General features: G+C 40.3%; 1 protein-coding gene across 2 annotated transcripts in view; it reads left to right on the forward strand.

Moving 5' to 3' along the window:
* Positions 1–13,035, forward strand: part of Pdgfd (platelet derived growth factor D) — a 215,166-nt gene that overhangs the window by 108,140 nt on the left and 93,991 nt on the right. The window contains exon 2 of one of the 2 annotated variants that reach the window (XM_057768565.1): positions 12,621–12,825. In XM_057768565.1, the coding sequence (XP_057624548.1) occupies positions 12,621–12,825 (205 nt within the window). The remainder of the gene's footprint in view (positions 1–12,620; positions 12,826–13,035) is intronic. The other variant, XM_057768566.1, reaches the window with a different exon arrangement.

The following is a 13,035-nucleotide window of genomic DNA, read 5'->3' on the forward strand; positions in this document are numbered from 1 at the left end:
AGCCAGAACCTGGAAACAACCTAGAGGCCCTTCAATGGAAGAATGGATGAAGAAAGTATGGAATATATACATATTAGAGTATTACTCAGCAGTAAAAAACAATGACTTCCTGAATTTTGCAGGCAAATGGACGGAAATAGAAAACACTATCCTGAGTGAGGTGAGCCAGACCCAAAAAAAGGAACATGGGATGTACTCACTCATATTTGGTTTCTAGCCATGAATAGGAGACGTTGAGCCTATTATGCATGATCCTAGAGAAGCTAATTAAGAAGGTGAACCCAAAGAAAAACATTTAGGTGATGAAAGGAGACAGAGACAAAGACCCACATTGGAGCACCGGACTGAAATCTCAAGGTCCAAATCAAGAGCAGGAGACAGAGCACAAACAAGGAACTCAGGACCGCGAGGGGTGCACCCACACACTGAGACAATGGAGATGTTCTATCAGGAACTCACCAAGGCCAGCTGGCCTGGGTCTGAAAAAGCATGGGATAAAACCGGACTTGCTGAACATAATAGACAATGAGGTCTACTGAGAACTCAAGAACAATGGCAATGGGTTTTTGATCCTATTGCACGTATTGGCTTTGTGGGAGCCTAGGCAGTTTGGATGCTCACCTTACCAGACCTGGATGGAGGTGGGTGGTCCTTGGACTTCCCACAGGGCAGGGAACCCGGATTACTCTTAGGGATGATGAGGGAGGGGGACTTGATGGGGAAGGGGGAGGGAAATGGGAGGTGGTGGCGGGGAGAAGGCAGAAATCTTTAATAAATAAATAAATAAATAAAAATAAATAAATAAATAAAAAGACATACATGCTAAAAAGCATGCTTTGCAATGTAATGTTTTATTTAAGGAGAACATTAAATCCTTGTATTTCTCATGAGCGCAGGTGTTCTCGGTTGCTTGCCTATCTCCAGTGCATAGGCACTGTGCTGCCTTCCCCTGCTAAGACCTCAGTGGTTACCTGTAGCCCTTCAGTTTTCAGGTTGCTCTTTTTCCTACTTCAATCTCAGCTACGTTCATATGTGAGGCTCTAAGAATGAACAGAGGTTTCCTGCCAATCTAAGAAGAAAAAGAGAACCTTGTTGCATTTTCTGGCTTTTCATAGCCTGGGTTCTGTGGCAATCTCAGAGGATCATTTATTGATAAGTCTAAGCTGTATAATATACTAGTAAAATAATAACTGGATACATTCATTTGTAACAATGTGAGTCCAAATGCAAGTCCTCACATGGAGACTTCAAGGTCTTTGAAGCCATCTACACCCTCCAGTACTGATTCAGAAGTATGGGTCCCCTCATTAATGAGTTGTCTTGATTTCTTTCATGAACATTTTAGGACTTGATGTTATTTTAAAAGCTAACACCTATTGCTTGAGAATTTGTCCACATTTCCTGTTCATTACTTTATCATCCTTGGCTGCTAGATACGACTAAGTATTTATTCTCCTTAAAATCCACCAGCTTTTGACAAGCAGATTCTAAGCATTGTCACATGTGAGATTTACTTTAGTCTCTCGGAAGTTTGAGAATTTTGTGACAAATTTAGGCATTTTCTGATTTCTGCTGGCTTTGGTTTTATTTTCTTCTGTGGGCAGTGAATGTAGGGCATGAGTAACAAATCAAAATAAAGTTACTGTGTGCATCATCCTAGCTTTGTGATCCCATAGGCTACTTGATTCTTTACCAGCAAACATGGACACAATCTTTGGGTATATCTGCATCTTAAGTTTTATTACATTTTTATGATTTTTCTGTATCTCACCATGTTCCATTATTCATAGAGATATTACAAATGGTAGTCAAATATCCAAGTATGTTATATGCATGCATACTTTGCAACATTAAAATGATATTTGAGATTGAAATCAAATTAGCAACTGTCTTCTTACCATGACTAAATTGACACATACCAAGATGTAGCGGATATCATGGGTGTGCTGTTCACGCAGGTTCAGGAAATGAAGACTCAGAGACACCTTGAAAATGAATTTAGTTTTAGCAGCTGCAGGCGTCCCCAGGCTTGGTAGACTGAGGCACTTTCCTTTAGCTGTTCAGCTTTTTTATTTTTCCTGATATTTACACATTAATCTGTAGATTTCCATATCTCAAAATGACCTGAATGAAGCCCCAAAAATACAGTGCCAAAGACAAATACCTGATTCAGGAGGTACTGCATGGTTTTTCAGGTTTTCCCCTAACCAAGTTCTACATAGGCTTTGTATCCATGGGAAACTCTCAGACAAGATTCATATAGGGCAGCAAAAGGTATTGGTAACACAAGGATGGACTAGGGCTGGGTGCTGACTCTGGAGCTAGGTCAGGTATGGTATATACATAAATATTCATTCGAGTAATCATGAACATCTTTTCTGACTGGCCAATCCCACACCAGAGTTTGCTATGTTTCTGTAAACTGTTCTCCCCAGAATCATATATTTAATCCCTGTTCCTAGCTGGTGGCGTTGCATTATAATATTCTGGAACTTAAGTGGTGGACAGTATGTCACTGGGCCGCAGGCCTTCTGAGGATATCTGGTCTCTGGGCCCTTCCTGTCTTCCTCTCTGTGCTTTTTGCCTACTGGGAGATGAACATTTCTCTACTGTCACAATATCATGTCCCCATATTCTTGCTCAGGGTCATGTGGCCAAGAGCTATATCCTCTGAAACTTTAAGCTGTGATCATTCTTTATTTCCTCATACTGTATTGCTCACAGTAATAAGAAATGTTACTAATACATCTTTATTCAACATTTGGTTCCACCTAAAACATACCCTTGTAAAATGAATTCAGAAAAAAAAATCTGTTCTATACTCTGGCTTGCAGAACTATGAGCTTGTATGTGCATATGTGTTTCTGTGTGCATATGTGTGTTCATGTGTGCCTATGTGTGCATGTGCATAGATTTGCATGTGTGTAATGTCTGTGTGCATGTGTATGTATTCAATCCTTCCAAAATCATCATAAACAGAAAATTTTAATTAGTATTACTTAATGGACAGAGACAGGCAGAGATGAAGACTGATTGAAGGAAGTGTTGATCCTGCAGCAATTTTTAATTAATCCATTACAGTGGGGATAGTAATGTGGATTCTCACTGTGCACACATGCAAGGTGCTAACCAACGTTCCTTCATGAACATTACCCCACTTGTAGTCAGTGGCAGTGGCGGGAGGAATTTATTTCATTGATTGCAAGCTTTAGTGAGTAAACAAACATTAAAGAGCAAAAGCATTGAATATGTTCCTTGCTGTTTCTAACTCATATTGTTAAACTTCAATTATCCTCTTTCTCAGAGACTCCAACCGTGTACTTTTTAGGTTAGAAATTAATTGGTAGGTAATTATTTCCTGACGTTTAATTTCACCAACCCTGTGTTTTAGGCTCTGTTCTATAATTTACCTCTTCATCTTTAAATAAAGGACCCCTTACCTTCCTTTATTTTATACTCCCCATTTCCTGTTTCTTTTATACTTTTATGTCTGCATCAATACTCTACACCAGGTCTTAACAGGCACCACCTTTCATGGTAGGACATTTTTTATACTGTGTTTGTATTTGTTGAACAAGACTGTGGACCTCTTTGTAAGTGGTTGAGTAATAACACTGAAGTAATGTTCTTGTAAAGCACAAAGCTGAGGTTTTATTGGCCTGAGCTTAGAGCTCAAATAGTTTCTGGCACAGAGTGAGAGTCTGTGGAGAGTCAGTCCATCACCTTACTTCTGGTATCACATAGTAATAGAAAGAAATCAAGAACCTGACGAGTTACCTCGAGCACACACTTTTTTACTTTACCAGGCTCTTGTCTGCCACTTCTATTCATGCCATGACTTTCCAAGTGTACTGGGCACTAGTTATCATTCAACTAGTTATAAATGAACCTGCAAGTAGTCTTCAACAGGAAGTACCCATTTCAGAATTAATATTAAAGCTGTGAGAGCAAATCCAGTTCTTTCCATGGCACACTCTCAAGACTAATCTGCTAGCATTTATAGTAAATATGTGCACACAAATGCCAGCCCTCCGGGGTTACAATGGAATTGAATTCCTTACAAAGAAAGTATTTAGTCTGCTTTATGTTCTTTTGATTAAATTGTATTTTATTTTTTACTTTATCATCTGTTATCTGCCCCTCATTATCTCCAGCAACCATCCATCCACATACCATTAAACTGATTTGTTCCGAGTGGCTCCATATGCCCTGACTGGCAAGACACAGAAGTTATGTGGTTGAATAAGACAAGAAATTTAAAATCTGCAATATGATTTTCTTAACTCTCCCATGAAGCTTTCAAGAAAAGTATAAAGTGCCTTTGAGTATTTTAGTTTTTATCTTAGGTAGTCAGTTGACTTGGAGGGGAGTCTTTACATAGCTTTAAAATCATCAAAAGATACACTACATTGCTTTTAAATTCAAAGATTAATTTTAATCTCTTTATGACATGTTCAACACAAATAGAAATGCATTATTTTGTGTTACCAGACACTTTTCTAAGCTTCTAAGAAATAATTTTTCTAAATAATGTATTTTACCAGTTTGTTTAAACCATCAGTTTCTGACATTACTGGAAACGACAACAATCAACACTTAATGTCACTTTCAAGGGAGCTGGAGACATGACTCAGTGAGTTAAGTGTTGCTGTGTAAGTGGGAAGGCCTGGGTTCCAATCTGTCCAAGTCATGTAAAGTAGGCATTGTAGTGAGTATCTGTAATCCCAACATGCCTACCTTGAGATGGGAGTGGGCACCAGAGAGCCACATAAGCTCCTGTGTGTACCTATAAATGACAAGGGGGCTTTTATAAGTCAAAATAGAAGACAAGGAACAACACCCAAGGTGGGTCTCACACACATGCTGCAGAGTCACACTCACACATATGAACAAGTACACACGTAGACACACAAAAAGTAAATTAATGAATTTTTGTTTGGCTTTTTAAGACAAGGTTTCTCTGTGTTATAGTCCTGGCTGTCCTGCAACTAGCGCTTGTAGACCAGGCTGCCTCAAACTCACAGAGATCATCCTGCCTCTGCCTCCCAAGTGCTGGGATTAAAGGTGTGTGACACCACCTCCCAGCAATGAATGTTTAAAAGTACTGGTTTTAGGGGTAAAAAGTATCTCATTATTAATATCACATGCTGGATTTATTCCCAGAATTCCACAGTTACTTCAATGTTCTATAAGCTATGCTCAAATTATTAGTAATTTTGATCCCTGAAACAAAACTGTTACCTGAGCAAGACTCTTAAATCCTCTGTCATCCAGCCATGTATATGTTGTTAGCTTAGAAAGCCTTCACATACCATGTGACCAGTGAGTCAGCCAGGTGAGCTGAAGGGAAGTGGACACAGGAGAAAAAGTGAGCTCAAAGGAGGTGGACGCAGGGATGGGGTGAGGTAAAGGGAGATGGAAGCCCATGGACAGCTCTAGCGATTCTCTGTCAAGTGTTCATTCTTTCACCCAATCATTTTAGCTCTCCTTGCTGAGTTTACTCCCTGTTAAAATGCTACAAAAATTAATTGCTTAAAATTTGAATAAATCATGATAATCAAGCATGGTGGTACACACCTGTATTCCCAGAACTTGTAAGATAAAGGCAAGAAAATAGGGAGTTCAAGGTCATCCTGAGTTACATAGTGAGTTTAAGGTCAGTCTGAGCAACAAGAGATCCTGCCCCCTCCTTCAAATCAAAACAAGTGATAATAATGCAAGTAAAATAGTGGAGTCAGTGGCAATGTTTCTCACTTTTGTAAATGTGTGATAGGCTTCCACAATGGATGTGTAGAACCCTCATTTCATCCCTGCGGTTGCTTAGAAACAGAACTGAGACTGTATATTTATAAATCTTTTGGATACTTTCTGGATAGTGTGGCAATGACATGGTATAAGATCATAAAACAGTCTTTGCAAAAATGGAACTTAATATGAAACATGATCAATAAAAACTCAGAGACAGAAATTAGGGTTCATCCTGAAGGTCAGAAAAACAAAACAGCCAACCACTGGCTGCTCTTACCTCTACCTCAGTCTGAAATGGCCACCCTGCCTCCAGGAATCTCAGAATGAGACTATGGCTGAGAGCTGTCTCCTCCCATCTTATATTCCTCCCCAGTGCTGTGATTAAAGGTACTCACCACTGGGATAAAATGCCCAGTTTCTATGACAAACTAATATAGTTTCTGGGATTAAAAGTGTGTGTCACCATTGCCTGGTCTGTAAGGCTGACCAATGGGGTTGTTTCACTCTCTGATATTCAGGCAAGCTTTATTTATTAAAATACAAATGAATTGGGTTGATTAGCCTTTTACGGTCTAGTTTCTTGAGTTCTTTATATATTTTGGAGATCAGACCTTTGTCAGTTGCAGGGTTGGTGAAGATCTTCTCCCAGTCAGTGGGTTCCCTTTTTGTCTTAGTGACAGTGTCCTTTCTTTACAGAAGCTTCTCAGTCTCAGGAGGTCCTATTTATTCAATGATGCCCTTAATGTCTGTGCTGCTGGGGTGAAATCTCAAGGTCCAAATCAGGAGCAGAAGGAGAGAGAGCACGAGCAAGGAACTCAGGACCACGAGGGGGGCACCCACACACTGAGACAATGGGGATGTTCTATCGGGATCTCACCAAGGCCAGCTGGCCTGGGTCAGAAAAAGTATGGGATAAAACCAGACTTGCTGAACATAGCGGACAATGAGGACTACTGAGAACTCAAGAACAATGGCAATGGGTTTTTGATCCTACTGTACGTACTGGCTTTGTGGGAGCCTAGGCAGTTTGGACACTCCTCTTACTAGACCAGGATGGAGGTGGATGGTCTTTGGACTTCCCACAGGGCAGGGAACCCTGATTGCTCTTAGGGCTGATGAGGGAGGGGGACTTGATTGGGGGAGGGAAATGGGAGGTGGTGGTGGGGAGGAGGCAGAATTCTTTAAGAAATAAATAAATAAATAATAAAAAAATAAAATGCAAATGAAATGCCACTACAGTAACAATCCTTTGTGAGCTAAAAATTTCCTGACTGTGTGACTGTGTTTGACTTTGGAAGGGATGCTGAAGAATATAGGTTTGTGACTTCAGCTTCTGACTCTCATCTCTCTTATGGGGATCATGATTCTGACTGCTGCACTGAACATTTATGAGATGGCAGAACTGCAGACTGCATAAGTATTTGTTTCTATAGAATTAATGATCATTGACTATTTTGTTACTTCAATAACTCAATATTCTCTCTTTGCATTTAATGTCAAAAATAATATTATAGTATAGAAGTTGCGATTAAAAATATTACCAATACTCATGGATCCATTTCTTCAGCATTATTGTATATTGTAATGGATTGCCAAATGTACCTCATGGAACCAATGCTGATTTTTTTCAGCTAAGATAAAAAGTAAGATCCTAGAACATAGAGGTAAATATTTTGCCTTAGGTTACTCGGTATCAGTAGTGCTATCTTGGAGGAGATTCCAAGGTCAAAGACAGGAAAATGAGTTCAAGGTAGGTCTCAAGTCAAGAAAATGAAATGAAAAGCCAAATGTGGCATGCAGAAGAAAGCAAGGCGACAGGAAGCCCAGTGCAGGTCACAAGACAGTAGGAAGCTTCTCAGTCTCGGTGTGTGTCAGAATTACGTGGAAACCTGGCTGGGCAGAGGAGGCTGCGGTCGAGAATGCGCTGGTGCTTTGGTCAGCCATATGGCAGTGGCTGTCGCCTAGGCAGTGACAGTGCTCCAGTGACTCTTCAGGACCTTCAGGACTTGGTGGGGGACTGTGCTTTCTTAAAGGGATATGGACATAATAGAGGCAGATGACATTATTTTAACTGGAGTTTTAAAAGTTAAATCCATAGTTTCAATTTTATGAATCTACAAATAAGATCCTCCTTCTGTTTGAAGATACAAAATAAGGCTCTATACTCCTGCTATGTACATACACATAGGAATTACTATTACTATGTATTACTATTATGTGTGTTACTATGGATAGCTTATGTTTTTGCTTTAACAGCTCATGCTTGGCTCTGGTTAAGATTGCTCTGTAACGTCAGCTGCCAGAGTCTGTTATTGTTCTGGAGTGACTTTGTACCTTGAGTCATAGATTTCTTGAACTCCAGAATTTCCTTTATAAAGTGCTAATATTACTTACTGCAGAGGGTTACCATAGGGATTAAATGCAGAAGTGAATTCAAAGTCACTTATCAGAGTGCCTGGCAGATAATAATTGGTCCATAAACGTTAGCCATTATTGGAACACCAAAGTAAATGCTTTTGTTTAGGAATGCGACTGTGCACAGTGTTTGTAGTTATCTGGTGTTTAACTGATATGTAGTTCTCTGTTCCTATAATTCATTGCTACTCTCCTCCAAAGAGTAACCCTGAGATAGCATGAAATGATAAATTATATGTAAACAATATGATTTAAAAGTTAAAGTGTACTGCAAATAGGCAAGAATCAAAACCACCTCTGACAAACTTTACACTTAAAAGAGAACACTTTCTCCTATCCATTGATGTTTATTTATTTATTTTATTGGAAGGAGAGTCATTTCAGGACTACTTTGTCATGGTTCACAAGTTGTGGTCTGAGGACAAACTCTGATGTCCATTATCGGCTTTTGTCTGGTGTGAGATAGTCTCTAGTACTCATTGCTCTATACACAAGGATAGTTGACCTGTGAGTCTCAGGGATTCTCCTGTCTCCAGCTCCCATCTGCCCCTGGAGTATTGGAAATATGGATGTGTCTAGCTGTTTTTGGTTTTACATGGGTGCTGCAAATCTAAACTCAGGTGCTCATGTTTACACAGAAAGCATTTTCCACAGACTCTTCCAAGTCTCCCCACCATTATAAACATCAACTGTGGGACAGATTGCCTGGGGTTGTGTTTTTAATGCACCAGAAACCTCATGTGTCAAATAATGACAGTGCTGTTTTATAATCATGCCTATTACAGATAAAACACACATATGCACATCGACTTGACTCTGGAAATTAAATGAGAAGAGCTGAAAATAATGTCTGGCACAAAATAAACACCAGTATAATCTTCTGTTACTCACACTGAGTTTATATTAATGTAGACTTTGGAAGGCACTTTTTTGTAAGAAAAACGTGTTTAGAAAACTGGTTGTTTCCTTAGTATTTCAATACAATGCCGTTTGTAAATTCACCAGCCTGTAATCGAGTGTTATGTAAAATGATAACCTCCTCCACAGTCTCCCTTCAGATGTGGTTGTTGTTTCTCTTATAACCACAGTTCGTATCTTTAAGATAATCTAGCCTGTAATGATGTACTCAGACAGATGTATTTTAGAAAGCTCTTTTCACACAATCTCTCAGTATGGCCTTTAATGGTGGCTCTTGACCTCACTGTTGCCAAGTGCTATGGTGTTTCCTCAGTTTGGCCCTGGACTTTGACAGTAAGAGTGTCTCTTTGCAGGGAATCTTAGCTCAAATGTGGTTTCCGTCCTATGGACACTTCTGCTTTCCCCAAGCAAGCCTGTTGTCACCTGACACCCAAGCAGATCACTAACACCAAGCTTGACCTCCTCTTGGGCTCTTCAGGATGGATGGCACCACACTTGGGCTCTGGGGGCTCAGTCTATCTCACACTCTTTCCTCTGGAAGCTCTAGGCCTCACATCTACTCTGTTCACTCCCCTCAGGCTCAGCCACCTATCCTGAAACCAACCGACATTTGTAATTGAATTCATCACTACATCACGTTGAACTTGCATGTCGCCAAACTTTCCTTGCATGTCCTTGGGGTCACACACCCTGTGTGATGATTAGGATTAATTTTCAATGTGACACTGAGGATACAGGACTCTAGGCATGCCTACAAGGAGATGTCTAGTTCAAAGTTAATGACAGGGAGTGTCTGTGATGGATTGTTCCTTGCTCTTGGTTGTCGATATTATATGAACACCTGCTTGAAGTTCCTATCATTTTGGGTTTCCAGCAATGATGAACTACAACCTGGAACTGTAAGCAAAATAGCCCTTTTCTCCCCTAGTGACTTTTGTCAGGACATTTTATCACAGCAGCAAGTAAAGAATGCAAAACACCCTGCGAGGCCTGTGACTCACATCTGCTCTTACCAAGCCTCTGGTCCATACTTTTGTTATCTGACTTTTACAATATGTCCCTTTTGATGCTGGGACTTATAGCCACCTGCCCTGCTGTGTGAGAACCTCTGTCATGTCTCCCAGAAGATGGCTCCTCAGCAGTACTCTTTGTGTGATTCGTTTTACCCACCGCCAGTGGATTGATCTTCCCTTTGCCAAGCCACTCATTCATCCCAAAGCTTTCCATTTCCACTCACATCAAGTGCAGATGCTTCAGTGTGTCTCTTCAGTGTTTCCAAACCCATCTTTAAAGACTGTAGGCTGAGAGTCAAGGTGAACGGTGGCGGACAGGCCTCTGCTGTTATCTAAGCACATATCTTATATTCACTTCCCCTAGTTCTCGCGACCTCAGGACAACCAATGTCCTTAGAGTTTACCCCTGCCTCTTAACGTTCTTTTGAGACTTGTTTACATGGTGCGACAAGCATCCACATAATGCTTGCAACCACTGGATGTTACCCCAAAAAGGACCAAAGAAACTTGCCCTAAACTCTTTAATACATGAATGAGAAATCTAGGTATTTTAGAATTTAGTTGCCTTTTGAGATGTATACTTCCTTCTATATATGATATCATTATGTGTGTGCATTTCTTGTTCCAGATGTTATGCTAGATTTGGATATAATTGAGAGGTACTTAAAGAATACATCCTGTCTTCCTACAGGCCAATCAGTGTGGATGCTTGTCACACCATGCCTGTGTTCTCTAAGACTTCCTCAGGACAAAACGAGAGAGCCAGGTTCTTCAGTATAAGGGCAAGGGGGAAAAGAGAGAAGAATATCATCTGACAGAAGTTTCTAGTTCTTTGAAACAACATTTCTCCAGTCTTAGAGGATGTCTGTTACAGAGCCAGTGCTGTCATCCAGGCCCAGGGAGGCAACCTCAGCTTTTTCAAATGCCACACTGCTCATGTCTGGAACAACTCCCTCTTCTTCAGTCTGACTAAGCTAGCTGCAATGCATTAGCCATCCAGGGAGTTCCAAAGAAAGCTTCCATTTGTACCTCCTCATAGGAGTGCCTGTTGATCACCCTCTCTCTTATTTTAGAAGTTGTAACAGCTGGCTTCAGCAGCCTCACCTTTTAGGCCTTCCCCCAGTCAGGCTCACTTGAATTATAGGCCACAAAGACTTTTTTTTTCCTGTGGGAGGATACAAATAGACAGTGGTTAGAAGTCTGCTTATTATGGAATGCAAAAACCCTAAAAATGCCAAGAACTCTAAATACTGAAATGTATCAAATGATATCCACCATGCAGCATTGTAATTCTGATAGCCACCCTAGTCATTTCACAGATTAAATGTACAGCCCCCAAAATTGACCTCATTTTAGACACTTGGAAAAATCTCAAGTCAGCTGCAGTGCTACACAGTTGGCTATTCACTCACGATTCCCTGTGCATTGTCCTTCGGTAACTCAGGAAAACATTATACTTCAGGTTTGATACTAAGACACCAAAATTAGGAGTGTGAAATAGTAAGACTCGGAGGATAAGTCCTGGAAGGTTCCACAAGTTCCTGGGTCAGCTCTTAGTGAAGCATGGGTTACAAGCAGGAAGCCTTCAAGAGTGATCAGAGATTCTACTGTGATCTCATTATACAGGCATGATTTACTGAAGCAGTGGCAAAGTGAAGTGGATATCCAGCTCAACTGCCATCCTTAGATGTTGACAAGTCTAGTCTGATTTCTCATAGCTAAATACCTCTTTAACCACATAGCTTTTCTGGTGTGTCTCGTGGCCATCCTGAAACTGTCTAAGAACCCCACAGAAACTTCTCTATGAGCATAAACTTAGTTGTAGTCCCAGGTGTCCCATCATGAAAACAAAGATACTCCTAGCATCCGAATGGCTCGAGGAGAACAGGTCTGGAGCCTGTTCCCAGGAACCTAAGACAGAAAGCAAATAAATTATCCATTATAAAGCTTTCAGAAAATAAACAAAGATTGGATCTGTTTATGTCCCAGAAAGCCAAATGAGAGATTTCTGGAGTTTATCAGAGAAAAACTCACCTAAACTTTTTATTTGGACAAATTATAAGTTGCCCTGGATATGATTAGAGTCTCTTCATTTATCTTTTCTCACTAATTCATTCAACCTTGTTTATTTAATCCTGCAGCCACTAGAAATACTACCAAACTGAAGTTAATCATTTTATATAATAAAATAAAGACAAGAGATGAACTGTTTGGTGATATGCTCTTTTTTGATTTCAATCTTGTCTGAGATGATTGAATTTGTTTGCTTCTTAAGGGTAATGAAGAGGAAAGCCCCAAGGTTACAAAGCATTGGGCATTAGGAACTGTAAGGCGTTTGGGAAAGCTGGCAAAATAGAAACATGGATGTTTTTTGTTGACCCAAGTTTACCACTTGGTCTTCTATCTTTAAACAAAATCAAGAAGTGCTTTGAAATGCCATGTTATAAATTTTTTTTGTTGTTGTTGTTTTGACTTTTCTGTAAGTGGAGCAGCATACTAATTTTTACAAGTTGTGACTACTAACAGAGGGCAATCACCTCACAGACTTGTACCGAAGAGATGAGAACATCCAGGTGACAGGCCATGGCCACGTGCAGAGTCCTCGCTTCCCTGGCAGCTACCCCCGGAACCTGCTCCTCACATGGCGCCTCCATTCCCAGGAGAAAACACGGATACAACTGGCCTTTGACCATCAGTTTGGATTAGAGGAAGCAGAAAATGACATCTGTAGGTAAGAGAAAATGATGCTTTTCGGTGTTCTAGTCAAAGTGGGAGGAACTGAATGAAAAACATCACATTGAACATTCTTCTTAAGCTGTTTGGAATTACCCAAACATTTCTTATTAGTTCCTTTCCCCTTCCCTATATAAAACGCTCACAATCTGAAGATCTCACTTCAGCTTAGTGGCTGGTCAAAGTTGTATCTACAAAGAAAAGAGGG

Source organism: Chionomys nivalis, chromosome 4 (genome assembly GCF_950005125.1).
Source record: "Chionomys nivalis chromosome 4, mChiNiv1.1, whole genome shotgun sequence".
Taxonomy (NCBI): domain Eukaryota; kingdom Metazoa; phylum Chordata; class Mammalia; order Rodentia; family Cricetidae; genus Chionomys; species Chionomys nivalis.